The sequence below is a fragment of the Leuciscus leuciscus genome (genome assembly GCF_965113295.1).
Source record: "Leuciscus leuciscus genome assembly, chromosome: 8".
Classification (NCBI taxonomy): domain Eukaryota; kingdom Metazoa; phylum Chordata; class Actinopteri; order Cypriniformes; family Leuciscidae; genus Leuciscus; species Leuciscus leuciscus.
In genome coordinates this window covers 22132823-22157292 of record NC_138732.1, presented here as the reverse complement: position 1 = coordinate 22157292, position 24470 = coordinate 22132823, and the positions used below count along the sequence as shown (strand labels likewise).

The 24470-nt window shown below is 37.6% G+C and overlaps 4 protein-coding genes across 6 annotated transcripts in view; 2 read left to right on the top strand and 2 right to left on the bottom strand.

The window, feature by feature from the left end:
• stag2b (STAG2 cohesin complex component b) overlaps positions 1-7301 on the top strand; it is a 35536-nt gene extending 28235 nt beyond the window's left edge. Inside the window, exons 30-33 of the mRNA XM_082177250.1 lie at positions 2748-2979; positions 3114-3227; positions 3348-3474; positions 4936-7301. Of these exons, the coding sequence (XP_082033376.1) occupies positions 2748-2979; positions 3114-3227; positions 3348-3474; positions 4936-5058 (596 nt within the window). The 3' untranslated portion in view covers positions 5059-7301. The remainder of the gene's footprint in view (positions 1-2747; positions 2980-3113; positions 3228-3347; positions 3475-4935) is intronic.
• Positions 7302-7982: 681 nt separating this feature from the next.
• On the top strand, positions 7983-20446 carry hmmr (hyaluronan-mediated motility receptor (RHAMM)). 2 transcript variants are annotated; one of them, XM_082177263.1, is made up of 20 exons: positions 7983-8170; positions 8629-8727; positions 9592-9665; positions 10387-10464; positions 10582-10770; positions 10881-10967; positions 11057-11168; positions 11725-11790; positions 11869-11942; positions 12077-12147; positions 12234-12601; positions 12718-12866; positions 14983-15197; positions 15276-15392; positions 15933-16091; positions 17368-17745; positions 17861-17933; positions 18518-18694; positions 18778-18928; positions 19885-20446. In XM_082177263.1, the coding sequence occupies exons 1-20, from the start codon at positions 8125-8127 to the stop codon at positions 19902-19904; spliced, it is 2703 nt and encodes a 900-aa protein (XP_082033389.1). In that variant the 5' UTR covers positions 7983-8124; the 3' UTR covers positions 19905-20446. The 2 variants fall into 2 exon arrangements, with proteins under 2 accessions (XP_082033389.1, XP_082033388.1); XM_082177262.1 differs by having other exon boundaries at positions 9589-9665.
• The window catches only part of LOC309504233 (putative RNA-directed DNA polymerase from transposon X-element), a 126947-nt gene continuing 116805 nt past the window's right edge, over positions 14329-24470 (bottom strand). For both annotated transcript variants that reach the window (XM_082177260.1, XM_082177261.1), the window contains one exon: positions 14329-14344. The gene's annotated coding sequence lies outside the window, so the exon portion shown is untranslated. The remainder of the gene's footprint in view (positions 14345-24470) is intronic.
• On the bottom strand, positions 20586-24048 carry insb (preproinsulin b; the record flags this gene model as incomplete). The annotated part of the gene is given in 6 exon segments (XM_082178711.1): positions 20586-20877; positions 21665-21871; positions 21966-22002; positions 22006-22055; positions 22058-22115; positions 23974-24048. Coding segments are annotated over 6 exon segments (561 nt in total). The 3' UTR covers positions 20586-20743.

Sequence of the window (24470 nt, the reverse complement as noted above, 5' to 3'; positions counted from 1 at the left end):
CTAATAACTAAGCCACATTCTCTCCAGCGCAACTTCCTTCCCTTCACAGAGCGATGCGCTGTCATTTCTCCCTAAAACCCAAAAGTAACGTCAGAATCTGCACGATCGGTGATTGTTGTAAAATGTAGTCTATACTGTTGCTAAACTGCGGGACGCGTTTGATAATAAAAGGCTATTAAAAGTACCAAAATTGACGCAATAGACGCTGTTCCAAGGCGCGCGCTCCGAAACACACCGCAACGAGATATAGCAACGTATAGGCCTATTTTGGGCTTCGTGTGCGCATCTAAACGATCAAATACACAAATATGTCAAAATGGCCGTCTTGGAGATTCACTTAAACAGTTTATTCACTTAAATACAGTTTATGTCTTAAATCGGCGTAAATATTTGGGAGAAAATATGAGGCTTAATAATGATTAGATCTGCATTTGGTCTTAAAGAGGCAGCAGTCTAATAATCCTGCTGACGATTGCTCCATTAATGTGAATCAAACAACAAAAGGCAAAGAGAAAATCAGTCACAGCTCTTGAATGATATAAGCTTTAATCTATCTATGATAAACTATGCAGTGTTATTTTACATCTGACTTTATTAGATGTCTTTTTAACCCATATTACTCCTGAACAGTAATGTCAGTAGACATTACTGAAATTAAAGCACTGGGTATATAATTTGTATATTTGTTTTATTGTATACTTTTTTTTTTTTTTTGACCATGTGTTTGTACTTTGTTTTTGGCGTCCTTCTGTCTATATAAAACACAAAAGCCTGCACCCTTCTGCATAACATACATGTTTTATTTGTTTTGTTAAAGCATTGCTTTTTCTTTTGCTATAGATATTTATTTTACATTTCAAAATATAAAGCAATATTAATTATGTTCTAAATTATTTTCCCCCCTTTTTTTAATATAACAAAAAGAACCGATAAGAATACCGTTAAAGTACCGGATCGATAAGGAGTATCGGTAAGAGTAGTAATACCGTTAAAACCTTAACGATACCCATCCCTAGTGAAAACAAGGGGGGTGTTCTGAAGACAGACTGTTACAGTGAAACAAGGTTACTCTGAAAACACCCCCATTAGCAGTTAGTGCTTTCCACCTGATGAAATGAGCGCGCCTCAGCGCGGCAAAACTGATGAAATAAACGCGGCAAAACTGATGAAATGAACGCGGCAAAAAATCGACCAATCAGAATTTTGGTCGAACCAGAACGTATCGACCAATTAATCGACTAATCGACTGGGACAGTACAGCCCTAGAAATTGGGATTTTATTTAAGCCCCGATGTTTACGAGTTGGGGGCATGTCGGTGAGAAACGTGGCGCAAGTTTTATGTTGTTAATTAAGGGAAGGTACACCACCATCTTGCTCTTATGAAATGAACTTGAGCGCACCTGACGTCGTAAACACGACTTCCGAGGAGGAGGAGGAATTTGCCAATGAACTTGTAGTTGAGGATCGCGGTGATGATGATAGTGATGAATAGGGTCCTTTTGTATCATATGATTGCAGTTGTTTTACAGGGTAGCCTTCTTGTTGATGTGTTTCTGACAAACTAGTTCATAGGCTCGATGGATATTACCGGTAACTTGTATTGTTCAGCCCATGGCTGTCACATCGTTTAGTTTTTTTATGCTGCCAATAATCTAAAGGGGGTCGCACACCGTACGAGAAGCGCAGCGACACGTCGCGTCTATGACAACTGGGGGTATCGCACACCGGACGCACACTTTGTCAGTTTATAGCCAGCAATATAGTTATGTTTAAGGATATTATGGAATTAAGATCATGTCTGTACTGTTATGATTGTACTGTACAATTAAATACAATCGTTGCTTAGTCTGCAGTCTGAATTCACTTTACCTCAGAGCGTCCGTTAACTGAATGAATTGAGTATCACCTGAAAATCCGATAACATCAGCAATTTTCATTCAAGCAGCTGATTTCTTTAATGAATGTAAAACTGAATGTATATTGAAGCACAGGGTGAAGTCAGTATATACATTAACGACGATTTGAGACAATGTACACTCATAGAGAATAATGTGTTTGAATTTTAAAGACGTGGCGCTGCGCTTCTCGTCTGGTGTGCGACCCCCTTTAGACATACGGAAATATAGTAGGCTAATTCTTACATTAACTGATCTGTTAAACACAAACACAGATTTGGTAACCTCCTACTGTCATGCTAACCTCAACACTAAATGAAAGGCCTGTCTCATATAGACGCCTGTCTCAAATACAAGCCGGTGCAGTTTGGCGATTTGGAAAAATAAAAGCCCAGGCTATTATTTGAAGTTCTACGGTAATCCATTACACACTGATATTTGTAAGAATACGGAAGAAAAGACCTGTTGCTACTTCAGTTTCATCACAACTTTAATGATTGTCCTGCTACGAAGACGTCAGATGACGCAAACTCTGAATCAACATGCACCAATGCTACATTTTATTTAAATGTCATAATCATTTGTTAACAAAAAAGTATTCATTACTTCAATGAGCTCATTGTTACTGCCTTAAATTATTACATTGTTTAAATTAATACATTTTTAGCTAACTGTGATTTTTGTATATGTGCATTTCTGAAATACATAACTGAGACCGTTACCTCTGATAACAGATCACTCTAGATTTTAATGTGGACTCATGCATTTTCTGTAAAGCTGCTTTGAAACAGTGTGTATTGTGAAAAGCACTATACAAATAAATGTGAATTGAATTGCTGTCTTTGTTTCAGAGGAGAGCAGCAGCAGCAGCAGTGAGGTGTGGATGAACCGTGAGCAGAGCATGCAGATGCCCGTCATGATGCCGTCACCCCACCTCACCTCCACCGTCATGAGAGAACCCAAACGCCTACGTCCTGAGGAGAGCTACATGGGGGTGTACTCCATGACCCCCGATCAGCAACAGCAGCACACACACCCTCAGACCCCTCAGCCACAGCACCACCAATCACCCATGGACTACAAGTAAGAGCATCATGACATGGCATCGTGTGTCTGTCATGACTCTCTCAGTACAGCTATTTTCAGCATCTTTTGCTGCTTAGCGTCTAGTTTGGGATTGAAGGGATATAGTGAGATGTGCTGATACTGTTTTACAGCACACAAGTCACCTGGATGCTAGCACAGAGACAGCAGCAAGAGGAGGTGGCCAGACAGCAGCAGGAGAGAGCTATGAACTACGCCAAATTAAGGAGCAACCTTCAGCATGCCATGTAAGATAAATCACTCTCAAAATGTAACTTTACACTTCTTTTCTTTTAAACATAAGTCCAGCGGTCAAATGCCATTTAAATGCACACAAAAACGTGTTGTTGGTTTGCAAATGCTTGCAGTCGTCGAGGAACTGGCCTGATGGAGGATGATGAGGAACCCATTGTGGAAGATGTGATGATGTCATCAGAAGGCCGGATTGAGGATCTCAATGAAGGCATGGACTTTGACACCATGGATATTGACTTGGTAATAATCTTAAGCTAAATTGTATTTATGATTTTGGTCTTTAGGACTAGTTTTTTTGTCTAAATGATTACATAATAATTGAGGTTTGGGGTCGATAAAGATTTTTAATATTTCTGAAAGAAGCATCTTGCCCAGTCACAGCAGTAATATTGTGAAATAGTATTACTATTTAAAATAACTTTTATATTTTATGATGTAATTTATTCCTGTGATGGCAAAGCTGAATTTTCAGCAGCCATTACTCCACTCTTCAGTGTCACATGATCCTTCAGAAATCATCTTAAAGTCTTTAATTCACCTTTCTGTAAATTAAGGCCTTAGAAGGGTCTTAAATCAGAGCAGAAAGTCTTAAATTCATATAGTGACATTAAATGTTGCATGTGCTGTATAAGAATATAATAATGAATATCTTCCTCAGTATTTTTGTTTTGTTTTCCCATACAATTATCTGAACATCCTTAAATCAAAATACATTTACTTGCATACACGTTTACAAAATGTCAAGTTTTGTTTATGGATTTAAGTTTATGCTTAAAACAAGAACAAATATGTGTAAATGAGGTATTAAAACTAGTTTTTCCTTTGAATTAAGTCGGTTTTTGAACTAAGCCCATTGACAGATATTTGTAATCGTAGATAAACATAAAATCGGTTTATTTTTAATTTTTTTTAAAACAATACATCTTTTGTCATTTTGTTTCTCCAGTAAATGCATCTTGATTTAAGAATCTTTAGACTATTGCACTGGAAAACAAGATAAAAATACTGAGGAAGAACATCGCTTTTTTGCAGTGTGATCAGAAGGAAAAGTAAAAGTTATTTGCATATTATTGTGGTTGGGAGAAGAGATATTGAAGTAATTAAAATGTAATGGAGATCTTGTTGGAAGTTGTTTTTTCAAACTCTGAAGTGTTTTGCTAATACAGCTCATTGTGTTTCTCCCTAGACATTTACTTTTAGAAAACATATTAACATATTGGTTCCATTCAGTTTATTCCTTAAATTTTCTTTACTTGGTCTTAAAAAGGTTTTGAAAAAAGAAACCTTGAATCATTCTAATATGCTAATTTAGTGCTCAAGAAACAATTCTTATAATTATCAAAAACCATTGAAAACAGTTGTGCTGCTTAATGGTTTTTTTCTTCTTCTTTTTTTAGACAATTCTTTAATGAACGTTCAAAAGAACAGCATTTATTAGAAATCATTTGTAAGATTATAAATGTCTTTAATGTCACTTGTGGTCAATTTAAAGCATCTTGGCTGAAAAAAAGTATTAATTTCTTTCAAAACAAAATTGTTACTGAGCCCAGACTTTTGAACTTGTTGTTTATGTGTACAGTATGTGTATGTGATAGATTTAATACACATTAAATAACTATTACCGTCACATTTAATAACTAAATAAATGCCGCTTCTTTTTGCACATCTTATCCTTATTGTCTGCTCTTTCGTATCTTGCAGCCCCCATCGAAGAATCGACGAGAGCGTTCGGAACTGAAGCCCGACTTTTTCGACCCCGCCTCCATCATGGATGAGTCTGTAAGAAGCACTCATTTCCTGGGTTATGATGCTTTTCAGCGGTAATGGGGGACTCGTTCACTCCGACACTAAGGACGTGAAAGAGAGATCACCACTAGATGGCACTAGCAGGAGTGATTTCAGATAGTTTGAATTGCCCTTGTGCAAAAAGACAGAGAGGGGGAGAGCATCTCGCTATTATAAATACTAATCAGACCCATCTGGACTGGTGATTTGAATGAAACGTTTGTTTGGTAACTCTAAACACTGAACTGAATTTGAACATTTTCTCTTGTAGGTCCTGGGAGTGCCCATGTTTTAAGATTATAATTGGAGGAGTGTGAAGAGAAGAGACATTTTGTGTGAATACACATTGATTCTCTAAAGAGAATTAAATTCAATGGAGTGATTGGCATCCAAATCAGCTTGTACCATTGACACTTACTAAAACACAGAAAGGATAAAGGAGCAATTCAAAGTCTCTGCAATCATTGTGTGGGCTTTCCCTGATCGTGCAAAACCGTGACCGTAGATACTGAACGCCATGGAATCTCGGACTGTCCTTAGCCATACATGAGTATATGAGATATAAATATATATATAAATATATATATAAAAATATTTCGCAGATGAACGTCATCATGTTTAAAGAAACATATGTGAGATCTCTTAGAGTTGTGGTATTTCTTGAAGCCAGGGGTGAATGCATCTTTTTTAACTTAAAGACAACTTTGTTATGTATAGCCCTTTTGTAATAGTGAGTAATCTGGTGTAAAGTAGTAATTTATAAGCAGGTTTTTGCTCATCATAGTGAGTATTGATATATTTTATTCTTCTTATCTAATATGTGAAATGGAGGAAAAACCTCCAGGTCTTTATATCTAGAATTTAGTTTCCTTTTATTCCACCTTCAAAAATCATGACATAACACAAACCCTGAATCAAATCACTCTGAGCTGATTTATTACTGCCTTTGGTGCATGTGTGAAGTTTGGGGCAATTTCAGTGACATGATCAGTGATTGGTGAATGTATGTTAAATACCTCAACCATTCAGTGGCCCTGTTGCTCTCTTTGCCCCAACAAAACTGTTTTTATGTGCCAACTGCTCTAGTAAATCAGGCACTTAGAATCACAGTCAGCCTGTGAAGATGCACAGAAAGGACTTTAATTCTTCCGTAGAGTCACAAGGCTTATCCAAAGATCAGATCTGCTCGCATGTCCCTCTAAAATCAAGCAAAGAAGAGGAAATCTCTCCAGTAGTGCCATTGTGTTGTCTCTAATAAAACAGAACTTAGTGTAGTATGTCTGGTGGAGATATTCTTCTCCCTGATTAGAGCTATGTAGACATCTACATTTAAATAAAGTTATATATAAATATATAAATTGGTGCTGATTTTATAATTGTGCTTTTTTTATTTTTAAAACTCCAACTTAGAGTTAAAAGGTTTTGAAATGTATAAGAACATGTCTAAACATGGAAGTGTGTAGCCATGCAGCAAGTAAAGGTTTGAGATTTTATTTTATTTTTTCCTCCTTTGTGTGTGTGTGTGTTTTTATTTTGTTTTGTTTTTTTCAGTCTTAAGAGTTTTTTTAGGTTTCACCTTTTTCCTAATTGTAATTTAGTTTGGTTGCAATTCATGGACAGAACTATTTTATTCAGCTCTGATTTTGTTTTTCCCCAAATGAAATATTCAGTGTAACAATAACGTCCTATGAGATCCTAAATGTTACAGCATTGCGTTCGGCAGCTCTACACAGCTTAACTAATACATTAATACATGAACTTATATTGCAGACATGTGCATTTTGTCTGGGGTATACTTTTTAATCATTCCATGCCTTGGCCTTAAAATGTCCTTGTTTTAAAAAGGAAAAGTGGTTGGGTGGTTGTCAAACATAAATCTTCCATGTTGAAACTTTTATGTGAGGTACATTGGATTCCTTTCGTATCAGAAAAGGATCAGTACATTTCTGAAATGGCATGAGTGTAATTATTTAAAAGGTGTGCAGACAGATTTTGAATTTATGAAAGTAAATGCCCTTCGGCTTAAACTGTCTTCTGTTCCTCACCACTACATTCATTGAACTGCTGAATAGATTGTGTAAATATACATGCATTTAAACGTAAAGCTTAATTTTCTAGTGCTTTTTTCTGTTAACATTTTAAACATATTATTATCACTTTTCCCTGTTCAGAGATATAAACTCATACATAACCGTTTCCCTGTCCTCTGTTATCCACTGTAATGTTTCTGATTTGTATCTGTCTGGAGACAGTAAGTTTTTGAATAAAAGTAAACAAATCTTTCTCGTGTATTTGTGTGATTTTACATTATTCTTTTTTTGCCCGATGCTTTTACTCACTCACTTACAAATGAGCAGTCACACGCAAATATCCTGTTTGCCACAGTATGTTTTGAAATTAATTCTCCAAGTATGTTTTTTAATACACATGTACTCTGTACTTTTGTTAAGAAAGACACTTATACTTAGAAAAGTTGATCATTGCATCTATTAATATTTACCACAGTTACTACAGCTGTTAATCCAATAAAAACTTTAGCCATCAGGAGGAGACACAAATATGATGAGCCTAGTCAACTTGTGATCGCACGTCAGAGATAATTTAGCTGTAAGTATCTGACTCTAAATCGCATGCACGTGCCGTTTTTTTGTCTGTTTTTTAATGCTTTTTTTGAACATTCAGTTTACAGTGAAATACGATTTTAACACAAGTATTAAAAATTACAGAAATATAAAGAATAGTTAAAGAAAACACTTCACCAACACCACAGCTCAAAACAAAAACAGTAAAGACAGTAACTAAAAACAAGAGAAAGAAAGAAAAATGCACTTTTTGAATTTCGGGAGAACGCTACGTTACCAGATGTGACGTAAAGCACGATGTCGTTACTGATTGGTTTACATTTCTGTTCGTCGCATATTCTTCAATTTCATTGGTTAATGTCGTTTCGCAGGGTCTTTTGGGCGGGGTTACCATTTCAAAATTTCAGCGGGTGTAAACGAGTTGTTGTTGACGGACGGAAGTTGTATCTTTAAGGTTTAAACAATTAAACAATTTAAGTACGTTTTTCAACAGTCTTTGGGCTTTCGACCACTCTTATCGGTCATGTCTTTCTCAAGAGCTCCATTAAAGAGATTTAACGAGAATGTTGGTAAGTTTCATACGTCTGTTCCATTATTCTACGATGTGAATCTTGAATGCAGTTAACAGTTATGTGATTTTACAGATTCAAGTGATTTTAATGAAAGTAAAGTTACCTAGTTAGTTCTCACTTTCATGCTCAGCTTTATAATTTAATACCGTTTTATTTGTTAAGCGTCTGTTTTGTTGCAGCTGCGATCGATCTATTTTGCCAGACTATCAAAACAAAGGTTATTTATCAAATGCACAACATTACGTCATGAGGCAATAACTGTAAGGCGTGCATTGTTATTTCTAAGCTAAAAAAAATAATAGACAACAAAATGAAGACTTAAAGATATGAAAATGAATGCTGAATATGTTTGTTCAGCTGTTTGGAATACATGTCTGCTAACGTTACCTCAATGATTATAAGAAGTTTATATTCATAATCTTTGATTATTTATCTTTGGTATTTTGTATCCTTAGGTTGTGCTCCTCCACCTGGTACATATGACGTGAAGTCTGGTGAGCTGAAGGGAGCTGTTTCATTTCATAAAGCAGAGCGCTTCAGAACAGCTTCCAAAAGTGAGAGCAGCTTTTCTTGAACCACCATTTAAGATAACATTTTCCATCTGAACCTTAAAGGGATCGTTCACCCAAAAAGGAAAATTCTGTCATCATTTACTCACGCTCATGTCGTTTCAAACCCGTAAGACTTTTGATCATCTTCGGAACACAAATGAAGATCTTTTTGATGAAATCTCTCTGTCCCTCCATAGACAACTATGCAACTACCACTTTGACGCTTCAAAAAGTTCATAAAGAGATCGTAAAAGTAATATATATGAATAGTCCAAAATTTTCTGAAAATACATGATCGCTCTATATGACTAACTGGTTGAATTTAGGCTTTTATTCACATATAAACATGAATTAACTCACACATCAGTTGTGGTAAACTGAAGCTCAAGCATGTTCACTTGATGTGCAAGAACCAATGAGGTTCATTCTCGTGTGTTACGCAGCACGTTTGAGCTTGTGGAGCAGGTTCGGTTGAGCCTCTGTTTATGTTTGCTGATCAATGTTTGTAATAAAAGCTTAAACTGAATCTGTTCATCATATAAAGCGATCAAGTCTCTTCGGATAATTTACACTAAACCGCTCAAGTTTTATGATCTCTTTATGAACTTTTTGAAGCATCAAAAGTGATAGTTGCTTTGCTGTCAAAGGAGGGACAGAAATCTCTCATATTTCATCAAAGATCTTCATTTGTGTTTCAAAGATGAACGATAGTCTTACGGGTTTGGAACGACATGAGGGTGAGTCTTGAGTAATTAATGACAGAATGTTCAATTTTGGGTGAACTATCCCTTTAAGAATAAGAAACATTGATTAATATATTTAAACTTTTTTTTATTATTATTATTATTTTTTTATGTTGATCAGCAGAGGCACCACTGCCATCCCCTTCAAAAGAAGTACCCATGTCTCCAGTTCGGAGGACCATGTCTGTTGATGGTTTGGTAAGATCTGAATTTGTAATTATTTGCTAGTGGTCAATCATACTGAAGTATTAGTTTAATAAAGATGTACACCTTCTATTCCATGCTTTTTCTTATACAGAACAAAAAGGATTTTATCCATATAATGAAAGTCTCTAGTCCAAAACAACATGCACACTCTTGAAATTCATTGCATGGACAAATATACACAGAGACGTTTCTCAAAATATAATTTGTTTCACAGAAGAAAGTCATACAGGTTAAGAAAGAATACTGTACAGGTTGGAAACTAGTAAATGAACACATAATTTTTTGAATTTTGTCTGAACTATCCTTTTTAAAATTACTGTATTGTAATGTAACTCTTTTGTTCCTGTGTTTGTCTTATTAGACATATCAAACCTGTATGAATTTCTTTCTTCTGCTGAACACATAAGATATTTTGAAGCATGTGGATAACCAAACAATGAATGGGCCTCATTGACTTCCATAGTATTTTTTTCTTTTCTTTTTTTCTCCGTACTATGGAAGTCAGTGGGGGAAGTTCAATTATTTGAAGACTTTTTAAATATCTTAAAAATGTACAACTTTGATTTGGGTGAGCTAATAGGGTCAGTTCCCTTTTTAGAGTTCACCAAAGTGTCTAAAAATAGACAATTTGTCAGTAAATTGAATATCTACCTGTATATCAGTTAATAGTATTTGCTATGCTGTTTTACTATTTGCTTTTTTCCTCATATAGGTTGATGCATTAAGTTCCAAAAAGGACAAAAATAGTTTCACACTTGAGATGAAACATCAGAGACTTCTGGAGAAAGAGGTAGATTTTAAAATGTTTTGAACATTTCCTGGATGGCCATTTGTTGTTTTGAGGCCTGATCAATTTCTTTGGCCTTTTCTCCTAACCTTAACTGTCACTTCTAATGCTGGAGTATAGATCCGATCTTTGGTGCAGCAGAGAGGAGAGCAGGACCGCAGGCTGCTGACCCTGGAGGAAGAGCTGAAGAAGTTGGAGTCTAAATTGCTCGTGGCTGTCAGAGAGAAGACTGGCCTTGCTGCCAATGTGGCTTCTCTCGAGAGGCAGCTTGCAGAGTTAAAGAAAGTTAATGAGTTCCTGAAGACCAAGGTGACTAGTCTTTTTGTACCAGGGTGTTTTGCCATCTCCGTTTCTTAAGTAGTGTTTTGTAGACCGCTTCAAGTTTACTGAGGAATGTCTTGGCACTTTAATTTTCGCAGGTCTCTGCAGATGCCACCAAGAAGAAGATCAATGCTCTTTCCATGGAGCTCATTGAGGCCAAAAATAAACTGGATGCCAAAGATAAGGTAAGTTCCCTCAAGTCACTTTATGGAGAGGAGTTTGTGTAACTTCACAAGTTGCTCAGTGTAATTGTGGGCTTGTGCTTTTTGAACAGGAGCTGAGCTTCCTTCAGATCAGCTCAGAGGGGAAAGTAAAGGTCTTGGAAACGGATCTGGAGACTGCCAGAACAACTTTTAGAGTTCTTCAGGAAAGGAACCAGGATCTTGGTGAGGATTAATAATGTATTTTTGATAATGTATATTTTTAGATCAATCCCATTTTATATAATCTATCTGACAGATGTTCAGTGTGTCTAAGCATAAGTCAGACCATGTTCAAAACCGAATAACTAACATGTCTACTATTCAAATAAACAAATAAAGTGAAACGATATTATTTCAGTGTTTCCAACAGTATTCTGCATATATGACCTCACATGACCTCATCACATTGTTCACACGGAAGAACTATCACTGTTGTCACAAAAATATTAAGCACCACAATTGCAGTCTTAGACTTTTCAAAAACATTAAACATTTTAATGACCCCAAACTTTTTAACATTTGTGTTGTTATTATTTTGTTTAGACGTAAAATGGTACAGTCAGGCATGTTGGAACCATAAAGTGGCATTTAAGAAGCTTCTGACTTTACTGAACCAGTAAAGTGGTTTAGACATTTTTTTTTATTGATTCAAATGACTCATTAAAGTTTAGTTGCAAATCACATATCATAAGTGACTACAAGCTAACATTTTTGCTTCTTACTTAACATTGTGTTTTAGAGGATCTTCATCAGGAGACAAGAGCCCAGAATGAGCAGATTGAGAATGAAATGGATAAATTGCACAGTAAGTTTGCATGCTAAGAAAAAACAGTTTGTTTTATGGCTACATCTGACTTTTTTTTTCTATATTCTTCAAATGAAGACATAATCCAGGAGCTGAGGGAGGAGATAAAAGCCCTGCAGAGTTACTTGGACTCAGCAAATGAAGAGATTCAGGTATTGGTTTTGGTCAACAGAATTTGACTCTCTTAAGCCAGTTGACATTTACTCACCGCTTGGGTTGAATCATCAGTCTTTGAAGTGCTGCTTGGTTTGAGATAAGCTGTCTGTCTCACTCTCCAATGTCAAAGGATTTGCGGATTAAGCTCCAGGACAAATCCACCATGGAGCGCCGTGTCTCTGATGCTCAAGACAACCTCAGGTTAGAACTCAGTGCATTTTCATATTGTTGCTGTTGTTATGGTGTCAGTGTTCACTTCTTCATTCGTCTCTATGCGGCCTGTGCAGTGAAGTGGAACAGAAGCTGGAGAAATGTACCGGTGAGCTGCAGGACTGTCAGGAGGTGCTGAAAGTTAAGGAAAAGGAGCTGCAGATTTCTCAGCAGGAGCTGCAGGACTCCCAAAAGGCTCTAGAAGAGAAAGAAAGTGAGCTGGAGCGGCACTTGCAGGATCTACAGGCCTCACAGACCTCACTGAAAGAGCTGGAGGAGCAGATGCAGCGAGGAGTTCAGGATCTTGAGGAGTCCCGGAGCGTGATTCACCAGCAGGAGCAGGAACTGGCCCGAGTGAAGGAGATCTTGAGGAGGACCGAGGAAGAGCTGGATCAGCGTGTGGCGCTCATGGGCGAGAGATGCTTGGTGCTGGAGGATGAAAGAGGTGAATGAGCTTTAAAACTAAGCTTGAGTATTTATGAGATGCACATAATAAATAAGCACATTGTGGGATGAATTTGATCACCCCTCTTAGGATTATTTGTTTGTGATTATGTGCAGCCAGGACGCAGGAGGAGGGTCTGCGACGGGTTCAAGAGCTCAAGGCAGAGATCAACGCATTGGAGGAGAGCAGGCAGACTGAGACAGAGGCATTTGAAAAGCTGAAGGAGGAGCACTCTGCACTTACCAAACAACTGGAGGAGGAGAAGGTAATTAAGAGAATGTGTAGGTGGTTTACACCGGTATTAGCTTTCGTTTTGGGTACCATTCATTTCAATGGCAGTTGCTCGATTGGCACAGGAAGTGCCTGATTTAAAATCTTTGCTCATGGGTACTTAGTTCTGGACTCTGTTGTTTGAGTCAATTCCCATTTTTGAGCTTTAAATGTCATGTGACTAATCATTCTAAAAATTAAAGCTTCCAAAACTGAAAATTGTCATTTACTCATCCTCAAGTCAGTCAAACCCATAAGACTTTGATCAATGCAAATGCTTTAAAGCCCCACTAGGTAAGATTTCCGTTTTGGTCAAACAACGACCCCTAGAGTCGCTGTGGACTACTTGTATTTAACGTTACTGTCGTAAATACCACTCACGCAGAGCAGTCTCTTCACTCACGGCCTGATCCCCTCCCCCCTGTATACCGGTCCCTGTTCAGTCGGATGGAAGCTGTAACGAGTGGAAATAAGGTGTGGCCCCTTTAAGAGCTGCGCGCGCCCTGTTTAACTGTCGGCAGTCTGTATTGTATGTGTGCCTCGAACACCCCGTAAGCTGGTTGTTTCTATTTGATGCTCATTCTTGTCCTATTTTTGTCTATCAAGTAATGCTGTGGACGGTAGAACGTGTGACAGACAGTTACACGAGTTCGATTGGGGAATAAACACAACGCGTTACAAATCGTCGGACATCGAACAAGCACAGCTAGCCTCCGAAGATGTCTAAGTTAGCTGCTACTAATCCATCAACAAGAACGCCAGGTGCTTTTTAGCTCACACCAACGAGTGAAAGCTTGTCCGAGTGATATACAATATAAGCAATATACTTACAAGTCCAACAGCATGTGAGGACGTGTTGGGGGAAGTGAGGTAGCCTATGCCGTAAAGCAGTCGAATTTTGTAGTTCTTTTTGTGCTCGGGTTACTACCCGAACCCCGAAGTTTAAAAGTACGATTAAAAACGATACAGACCCCGTCAGGCTATGGCAGACATGTCATTCAACCTATTGTAAGTCGATGTACCATCACAAGAGTCTTGGAAATATATTATGAAGGTTGAAAAGTTACCTAGTGCTGCTTTAAGCTTTTATCAGATATGATAAATGGAGTGTGAGAACCAATGAGGTTCATTCTCACACATCAAGCATGGTACAGTTGAGCTTCTGTTTACCACTTTTGATGAGCTTTGTGTTAGGTCTGCATGATATTGGAAAAAACTGACATTCCAATATTTTGTTTGTCTGTTAGACGTGTGTGTGTCTACTGATCAGTGTTTATAAGTAAATAAAAGTTCAACTTAAATCTGTTCATCATAAATAATGGTGGTGGTTGTTGGTGTGTGTTGTTTTTTTTTGTTTTGTTTTTTAAGAACACTTTGACAAAACCACTTGATTCATATGGATTACTTTTGAGATGACTTTGTACTTGTGTAAAGGTTTTTGTTGCATGGACTTTCAATGGACAAAAATGATGGCTGAATAGTAAAATTATCTTCAGAATGAACAGAAGTCTTATAGGTTTGGAACAACGTGAGATTGAGGAAAGGATTCTTTTTTGGGGGGTGAACTATCCTTTAATGTCATGACAACTGATGTTACCATACAAACACACAAAGTACTAAAGTATTCCAGGTTCACTTTATGCAGTTCAACCCCATTTTTGTGAAAGCTTTCACTTAATGCATGCAAGATCACTAATTAAAATAAGTCTTAGGGAGACTATGTGGGATTTCTTTCCCTTTTCCCCCCAATTCACTGCTATACATTTATTGTTTGGACCTTTGCTGTGAAGGATTTAGAAACTGAATCTTTTTTTTTTCTCCTATTCATTTCATTAGCTTGAGTATATGTGTCTTGGGCCATGACTAGGGAAACCGTTTACTAACATGCCATTTTGTGATTTATTGTGGTTCTTCAAGAGGAAAAATCAATCCTGAATAAGTGTGATGTGATTTATACCAGCATGAGTGGGACAATTAAGTGAAGAGTGCAACTTAATAGACTTAACTAGGTTGTACTGTGTCGTCCCTCAATCAGGAAGTCAAAGTCTCCTTGATCGTCTTTGTGGATTAGGCTTATGTCTCTAAAGCTCCTCTAATGTGTGTTGCTGCAGACTCACAGCGGCTCCCTGGCTAGCATGCTTGAGCACCTGAGAGATGAGACTGAGGCAGAGAGGAGACAGCTTGGCGAGGAGCTGGAGGACGCGCTCGAGGAGCTGTCAGAGCTGGAGAAGCAGGAGCAATGCAGTGAGCAGGCCATCCAGCACCTCACACAGAAGAACCAGACGCTGGAGCAGGAGCTGAGGAACAATTGTGCTGAGTTAGAAAAGTGAGAGAACTTCTAATGGAGTTGAGATGAATCGCATCTCTGGTAAAAACTGACCAGTGTTGTTGTGTCCTTTGGCAGGAAGTGTGCTGAGATGCAGGCTTTAGAAGAGGCTCATGTGACTGCAATCAAAAAACTAGAAGAGGATCACAACACCTGTCTTGCCAAGCTGGGAGATGTTACTACTGACTTTGAGAGGTATTACTTTAAATACCTTTTCATTTATTTAAAGTCACCATTAAATCAAAATGAACTATTCTTATTTATTTTATTTAACATTGCTTATTATAAATGATTTATTCCTTGCACTTCATAACTTTTTATTTTATTTTATTCATGTGCCCTTGTAATCCTTAATCTAAATAACTTCCCCTCTGTCTTGCAACAACATATATTCTTTTCTCTGATGATGTGTTTACTGGTGTGAGGGCAGGACAACTTGTCACTCACATGAGATCGACCAATAGTAACCATCTAATCAATTCCCGAAGACAAAATCAAGTCCCGCTCTACTTTTTTTCTTTTGCGAGAAGCCATTTCACTCATAAATGTATATTTCACAATACAATAGGGAAGAACTATCACAACTCCTGTTTCATGCCAACTTACAACCATAAAGTGTTGTCTATGGAAGTTTATAATGACCCAGAAATGATTAATTGCCAGTGCCCTGTTCAACCATCATCAAATGTCTTAATCAAAGGTTTTTTTGTGTGTGTGTGTGTGTAATTCCATAAGCACAAGGCGGTCTCTGGGTGAGCAGAAGGCCAAGGCAGAGGCTCAAACCCATCAGCTGCAGGAAGAGATGAACCAACTGAAGCAACAGTTGCAGCAGGACCAGCAGAAACTCATAAGCTACCAGGAAATGCAGTGTAAAGAGCGAGAGGAGTATACTAGGTCAGTGTCCCGCCTCACAGATCTGCAGTAAATATCTGCTACACTTCCCATATATGTGCAGCTCCCACATAATTGATAATGTGGTCCAAGAAATAACGTCATTATCACGAAATAAATGAACAGGCTAATCAGGACCCCGACACAAAACAGAGGTCTTATATCATCCGGATTGTGATTCTGGAGAGGACATTTTGTGATAATGTCAGTCATTATTAATAAATGGCTTATTTACAAATCAATATTTCATGATTATTTCTTCAAATTAATTTAAATACTAAATAAAACATTATAAAATGTAAATAAATCAATTATATTAAATAGTATTGTTATTGTTATTTAACCATTTGACACGTATGATCACAGTGCATCACGTGATCAACTGCTAAATTCAAATGTGCTTTCACGTGTTGGCTGGAGCTGAGCAAGAGACTGCCACGCTCAGCACTTGTCAAGCACCACAAATTATTTGTATTATTTTTTGTTAAGCTAATATTGCTCTCCCAATTACCAAACCATTTAATGGATCACTATTAACTGTTTTTATAAAAAGGAATCGTTACCATAAATTTAAAGGAAACTTAAAAAAATATATTCCTTTATAAAAAAAAGAAGGAAAAAACGAAATGAAAGCGATACATCTGTCATACAGCACTATTGTGGCTGCTGTGTCACATGACAAGCATGTTGCGCTGGGGGCTGGGGACTTTAATTTTTAATAACAAAAAATTTAACCAATTGCTCATACAAGTTTAAATAATTAATTACCACATTAATGTAGAAACGGTATAAAGAGATATTTTTTTTTAATATATATTTTAAATATTTGTATTAAAGGTGCACCGTGTAACTTGACACTCTAGTGGTGTATAAATAAAACTGCATGTGTCTTGCGGAAGAACATTGTAGCCGGAGCTACTTCTCTTTGTTTATGCACAGGTCCCGCTCGGTCTAAAATAGTCTGAATATCAACGCTTATTATAGGCGTTTTTTAGCTGTTCAGGATAAGACAAACAGTCTGGAAGTTGGATTCATGATATACTCCCTCATTATATACATTTTGCATTTTAAATAACTGCATTAATTATTTATAACGGGTTAAACAGCAAATATGAATCTATAACCTAACACGTTATTTTTAATAATGGCACCAAGTTTAGGCTGTAAACGCTGTCCTCACACCATCAGAGGTCGGTAAATATCATACTTCAGCTGCTGTCATACTTTAGAATACACACTGTTTTGAATTGAAAAGTAAATGTAGACTACTGTGTTACAGGATGCTTTTAGAAGTTCAGACAAAGCTGGCTCAGAGAGAGAAAGAGTTGAAGCGAGCTGCAGAGACTCATAGTGAGGAGCTGAGATGCCTGCAGGTGGAAGTGGAGCAGGAGAGAGAGCGGGCTCAGGCTCAGCTGGAGAGAGAACAGAAGAGGAGGCAGTCAGTGGAGGGCCGTTCTGCAGAAGCCAGCAGGCTGCGGGGCCTCGTGGACGAGCTGGAAAACCAGGTTTCTGAGCTGCGCGGGCAGGTGCAGGAGGAAAAAGACTCTTCTCAACGTCACGCTGTGGAGTGGCAGCAGGAGAGACGGCAGCTATGCAGACAGATGGAGGAGGAAAGGCAAGACTTTCACAAACAACTCGCAGAGGCTCAGCTGCAGAGGTGAGAAAGTTAGGATGCACTCAAAAGGTCTCAAGTCCATCATATTGTCCTCATGTAGTCAGTCTCCGTGTGTATTGCATTGTTTAATCCCCGTATTGTCATTTGTTCACCTCAGCACGTGTGATTCTGAGACGCAACACTGGAGAAACTTGTATGAAGAGCTCTATGCTAAAGTTAAACCATTTCAGGTAAGCAAAAAAAAACAACAACAAAAAAAACAATTATCTTGTATTTGTGCATATTCTTTTTTTTATTAGTTTTGGTTACTCTTTATTTTAAGGTGATGTATCTTCATTGTACTTACTCAAATAAGTACTGATTAATATTAATTGACTACATTTACTTACTATAGAGTTACGTTTAGGGTTTGGTTTATGGTTAGTTACTTGTAATTATGCATAATTTTCTGTTATTACTATTACTAAAATGAAGTATTGCCTTAGTTTTTATTTCATGTAAAATGCCATTTTTTTGGCTGCTGTGCCTTCTAAGAGGCCTTTGCGAACAAACTTCACATGGGAAATGGGTAACAGCACTTTGCAATATTCACGAATGTGCTGTTAAGGTCACTGAAATAAGTGCCATTGATAAATCTAAATTTCACCTACTTTTTCCAGACATTGTGAAGGATGCGCAGAGAGGAAGTGGATTTTTTTAAAAAAAAATTTTTTATACTGGCAAAAGAGTAGACAACTCTTAGGTTTAATAATGCTCTTAGGTTTAATATGTGCTAGATGAGTTCTCTCATTTGTCCTTTTATTCTGGTCATCAGGAACAGCTGGACTGCTTTGCAGCAGAGAGGAATGCGTTGTTGAATGAGAAAGGATCCACGCAGGCGGAGTTGAACAAGTTAGCTGATGCCTATGCTAATCTGATGGGCCATCAAAACCAGCGACAGAAGATCAAACACATGGTCAAACTCAAAGAGGAGAACTTGGAGCTCAAACAAGTAAGGCATTATTCATAAGGCAGTTGTCATTGTTTGATTTGAAGGTTTTGGTGCGTAGCTGACTGTGTCCATGTGTTCTGTAGGAAGTGTCCAAGTTAAGGGCACAAGTGGGGAAACAGAAGCAAGAGCTGGATCGACTCAAGTCCAGCCAGGTGCCAAAGAGGTTCGACCCCAGCAAGGCTTTCAAACATGAGCTCAAAGAAAACCAGCAGCCCAGCTCAGCTCTTACACAAGGTGAATTATGAAAACAAAACCTGGATTGGGTTTGACCAGTTATTCGCAATTTCTTACTTAATTGGAACATAAAGTAGCTACTAGCTAGTTTGTAACTAACTTAATATAAACTTTTCTTCAGGACTACCTTAAAATGAATACGTGATGTAACAGGTAACCAGTAAAGATCATGGAGAAGGGGATTTGTGAGCACTACGTCTAGTCCAGGGCTGCGTTTCTTGTCTGTTGTTTTTTTATTTAATTTTTTTTATTGTATTTTTGGTAAGCCAATTAACAAGGCATCGCACTAGTCCAAATGAGAAGTTAGTAGTGCATAAATTAGGGTTTCTGCATCAGCCAGATTGTGGAGATGTGTGATATAACGCAGGTGATAAAAAGAGTTTTTAACAACTGAAGCAATATGAGAAACAAAGGAAAGAGAGGAATCAAATAAAACATCAACATCACATACAGGGGAGGAGGGTTTAACAAAAAACCCATCAATGTCAAAAGACAGGTCAATTCTATTTAGAGGTACAGTGGAGCTGATCAGCATTATTTCATTTTTGCTGTCATTTAGTTTAAGAAAATTCAGGGACATCCAGTGTTTGATTTCTCTAATACATGCAGTGAAGTCAGGCAGAGATGAAATATCAGAGGAGGTGGTAAGATAGATTTGGACGCCATCAGCATAACAATGAAAATGAAGTCTGCAGCAAGTGGCTGCATGTAGATGATAAAAAGTAACGGACCAAGAACTGAGACCTGTGGGACACCCTGTGTCAGTGGAATTGTGCTGGACTTCTACTCTGCATGGTGATGTAGAACTTTCTATCAGTGAGATGAGAAATAAACCAGGAAAGAGCAGAACCACTGATTCTTATATAAGAAAGACTGGAAATATGAATATCATGACAACAGATTAACTTGAATGTTCTTTTTATTACACACTTCAAATCTAATTCTGCTTTTTCCAGGCAACAACAAATTTCGTTAAACTATCACTAATGGACTTTTGTGGAATATCCCTGGCCTATGAATGACTGCTCAACATGGACACTGTGAACGAGGATAGTTCAGCACCCAAACATCCTGACTGCCTCTTCAGAGTCTGACAATGTAGATCTTATTTATGTATGTTTTATTTTTGTTTGTGTGTGAATTTAATACAGTGGCATTAACATTGTTACTGTCACTCAATATCTATATATATTTGACAGCCCCCTTTTTTGGATGTTGCTCTTGACTCATTTGACTACAATGGTGAAAATGTTTAAATGGTTTCGGTTATCTGATTTTGTTCATCACAGGGTGTGCTATTATCTTTAAAAAGTTCAATGTTTGCCCACTCTTTAAGTGTCCAACAAATCTTGTTCAGTTGATTTGATTTTAGTTCTTTTAATATTTTTATAATTTGTTTTTTTCTGCCACTAAGCTTAATGTCAAAACTATAGATGTCTTTAAATTTTAATGTTCTTATTTTAAAAGAGCTATGTCAGTGAAAACTTTTATTACTAATAAAATACTTGCTTTTCTCTCTTTGCTCTGTCATTGTGATATTTATGCCATAATTTTTAACACTAGAAGGACATTGTATTACACTATCATGCATTTCTCATCAGTTTCAGAGCTTAAAATCATGGATGTTCCAGCAGAGGGCGCTAGAACACAAGGCAAACCAGAACATGTTTCTGTCATTTAATGCTGCTTTTGGAAGAACCTTCGTCATTTCTTCTACAAGCTTCCATTTACAATGACAAGCAATCAAGAATGTTGTTCTTGCATATAATGATCATTTATTTACATCTTCAACCTTGACATAGCATTTATGCTTGTTCAGCTGCAGTAGTCTTCGAGGTGGTAGATGGTGCAGGGCCTGTGGCAGCACCGTTCCACAATTCCTCTCTTCCTCTTCATCACCTTCTCTTTTAATGGAGAGATCTCATAATCTGCCAAATTTGAGAGCAAGACTGGGAGAAGAAGTGGATGCTATTCATTCAACACAATTTTGACACAAAAGCATAATAGGTCTTCTTTAATGAGTGTTACTGTTTAAGCATGAAAAAGGTCTGAAAAGCTACAAAGCACAACATTCTCAGTACTGTTTTTGACTCCCTTGATTGGAGTCTTTGAGTTTTCTCACGGGAACGTACACGTCACAATATTCATAATTTAAATAATTCCTTGAATGGGCAAAAAGGGGGCGAGAGCTAGTGTGTATAAACTCGAGGTTATGGTAAGGAGGCCATATTTGAAACGCCTCTCAGGCATGGAAGTAATGCTCCTATCTTTTTGAAGGGGAAAAGAAAAACATTTCCAAAGCTGTTCGCCAAGCTTACGATTAAATTTCGTATATGAAATCTGACAACAACTGTCTCTTAAATTCTGTTTCTTAACGCTCGAATCATGACAGGCTGGATCAAGCTAATGCGCATGCGCAGTGGAAGCGCGCGTCTGACTGACTCCCGGAGATTCAAAAGCGAAATGGGGCCTTGAGCACCCAACGCGCGCGACCGCCCTGTGACGCGGCGACTTTTCCATTCAAAACAAAACGAGTAACGCATCTTGTGCAATTCTATTGTCTTTGTTCATAGTGACCGGAACTAAACAGAGCGTTATTGACAATGTAAAACGTGTAAAAAAAAACGTATTCTAGTAGACCCCAAAAACAAAATCATAATTGGTCAAAAACAAATATATAATAGGTCCTCTTTAAAACTAGTTTCGTACTCTAGTCTATTTACAGAGAGTCCTCACCCAGCAAGTTATCCAGGTCCCTCCTGCCTCTGTTAGAGTAAAAGAATCCTTTAGGCCCACACACAAGGTAAAGCGCATCCACCAAGTTGGAGCCACACAGATGCTGTGATGGAGTAGAGAGTGATCCAGGCAGGGAGGCCAACAGCAGGATTAATGCTGTGGCCTGTAGCAACACCATGATGGGCAGAAGCTGTGGACATGTACTGCCTGGAATGAATGTGTATAATAATGAAGAGCACTTAAAAGAAAAAAGAAAACCTACCTACATTCTAAGACTTCAAAATGCGTTTTGGTTTTCTACTTACCTTTCCTGAGTGAGAACGGTCGATCAAGAGTGGTCAGGACTGGGATGGAAATGTGCTGCTTAAATAGCTTCCCATTGCCAGGCCCTCGCTCTTGATGGCATCAGCGGAAAAACAAAAGTTCCCTTGTAATGACATGACTCCTTATGCTAAGAAGTATTACACATCAGATAACTGTAATGGGCTTTATTACGATCAGATTAAAATGTATGGAGTGTAGGTACAGTTCAGGTCAGGAGTGTATTTCAGTTAGGTGCGCTATCTTTTCTTAGTTTCCAACAGGATGCAGGTCCTTGTGGACAAATGAGAGCAGGAAGTAGCTCTCAGAAGTGTTGTGAGTGTCAGTGATAAAAGTGGGAATTTTAAAAGCATGTGGAGTCAGATTCCAGAGGTGTCTGAAGCAGCACAAGGCCCACTGAAAAAGAAAAGTGTGAAGCTGCAGTTGAAGAGCATCAGCATCTTCACCTTTTAAGTTTCTTCAAATGTTAACACCAAGGGACCCACAGATGACCGGTCTAATGGGACCCCCTGAGGTAATTCAATGCCGTCTTTCACTTCTCCCTTCAACTGCGTGTTATGAGGCCATTAGCATGGGGCGGTGAATAGAGCTTTAATCAGACTTTTAATGAATTACCATATTAACAGCAGGAAAGCAGGTCACCTTGAAAAGGAATATTTTAGAAATCACTTCGTATTTCCGCAGATGAATGTCAATTGTTCTTATTATATTATTATAATTATATTATACTTTTTATATTATGGTGAATAATACAAAATAAATATTCTAAAACCCCAAATGAAAGGCACCTACTGATCTAAATAAACATTGTTATTATTAATATTATCTACAAAAATGTAATATTTAATAACGGTATTATAAAATTAATAAACACAAAATAACAATAATTTATAATATATAAATAAGTATAATATTAAATAATAGAAATATATTATTATTTTTATATATTATTGTTTTATATATTATATTTTGTTATGTCCAATATTATAAAATATATGCTGCAAATGAAAGAGAATGTTCAAAATAAAATGAAAGACAACTGTCTAATAATTATTTAATAATTTATTATTAAATAATAATGTTATAAACTAGTCAAATAATATTATAAAATATATAGATATAATATATAAATTCATATAATGTGTAGTAATAATAAATAAATAATTTATGTAATGGCCAATATACTGCATATGATCCTGTAAATGACAGGTACAGACTGTTCCAAATAAACATTTATTAATAATGAACATATTATTATTCATATTTCATAATATTATTAAAATCTAAGAATTTTTATGTTATTACTGATAACTCTCAATATTTGTTTTCTTTTTTCATTTAACAAGCCTCATCAGACCATTTTAATGAATCAATTCAAACTTAGCATAGAAAGCATTGAGCATTGACACTGAGTCTGTCAGCCTGAAGCAATGACAGGCTCCCCTGACGTCTGCGCTCCTGGACCCTGTCCAAGCAGTGACAGTCCGTAATTCAGCACTAACCTCTGCCGTGACCTACCCCTCGCCCTGCCATTCCACTCCCACTCTAAAACATGCCAGACTGGCGTTTGCACTTTCACTGTCCTTTTTTGCAGATTTACGGTGGAATGCTAAATTCAACGAGGTGAGAGATCTACTGTGAAGCTGAAATCCGCACCAAAATAGCCTATCAAATTGAGTGTGTTTTTTTTTTTTTTTTCAGGCCACACACACATACTGTCCTGCTGATATCGGGAGATGATGAATGTTGCCACAGAATGATGGAGCTGAGTGAGAAGATGAGTTGACAGTTGAGAAAATGGCTAAATGTCTCAGATATGACAAATCCCCAAAGAATAAAACAACAAGCCCGGGGTACGTCTCTCTCTATCTCTTTGTAAAGAAAGAGGCATTTCTGAAGTGCTAGGTAATTGCCCTTTTAGTCCTCAGCTGCAAGGGAGAAAAATGGAATATGAACTGTTGGAATTGAGTTTTGTCTCATTTTCTTACTGCTGTGTCATCTTCAATGTGATCGATGCCGGTGTTAGTGGGCATATTTTCTTCCCTGGAGATTGCTTTCAACATTCCTCCAATAAGCTATTCAACTATGATTCTTTTCTACCATTAAGGAATATTTTCAGGAGCATTCTCTGCCAAACATACCCAGCAATGAGCTTTATTCTGAGCATGATAACCTATTTGCAGTCTTTTCACCACTGGCCCATACGAACCCTTATCAGGAGATATGTTTTGCAGTGCGGGTCAGAATTGAAAAGTTTTGTCAGGCCTCTGCGGAATGAAGATGTGCTGGACTCAGTCTGCACGGTGAGATATGAGTGTATCGATCAACCTGTGCTGGAAAGATGGGGTAATTTTCTGGGCTCAGCGTTGAGGAGTGGGGCAGACAGCAGGATTTTGGTATTATCGCAGTGCAAATGGAGAGTAGAACGAGAGGGGGGTGTTGCGTTTGGCAGTGCAGGGAAGCAGACTGTAAAATGACAGCAGAG

Coding starts and splice junctions, on each gene's coding strand:
- hmmr (XM_082177262.1), top strand. CDS start 8,125: ATGTCTTTCTCAAGAGCTCCATTAAAGAGATTTAACGAGAATGTTG. Junction 17,746..17,860: donor GCAGAGGCTCAGCTGCAGAG/GTGAGAAAGTTA, acceptor TGTTCACCTCAG/CACGTGTGATTCTGAGACGC. Junction 18,695..18,777: donor AGAACTTGGAGCTCAAACAA/GTAAGGCATTAT, acceptor TGTGTTCTGTAG/GAAGTGTCCAAGTTAAGGGC.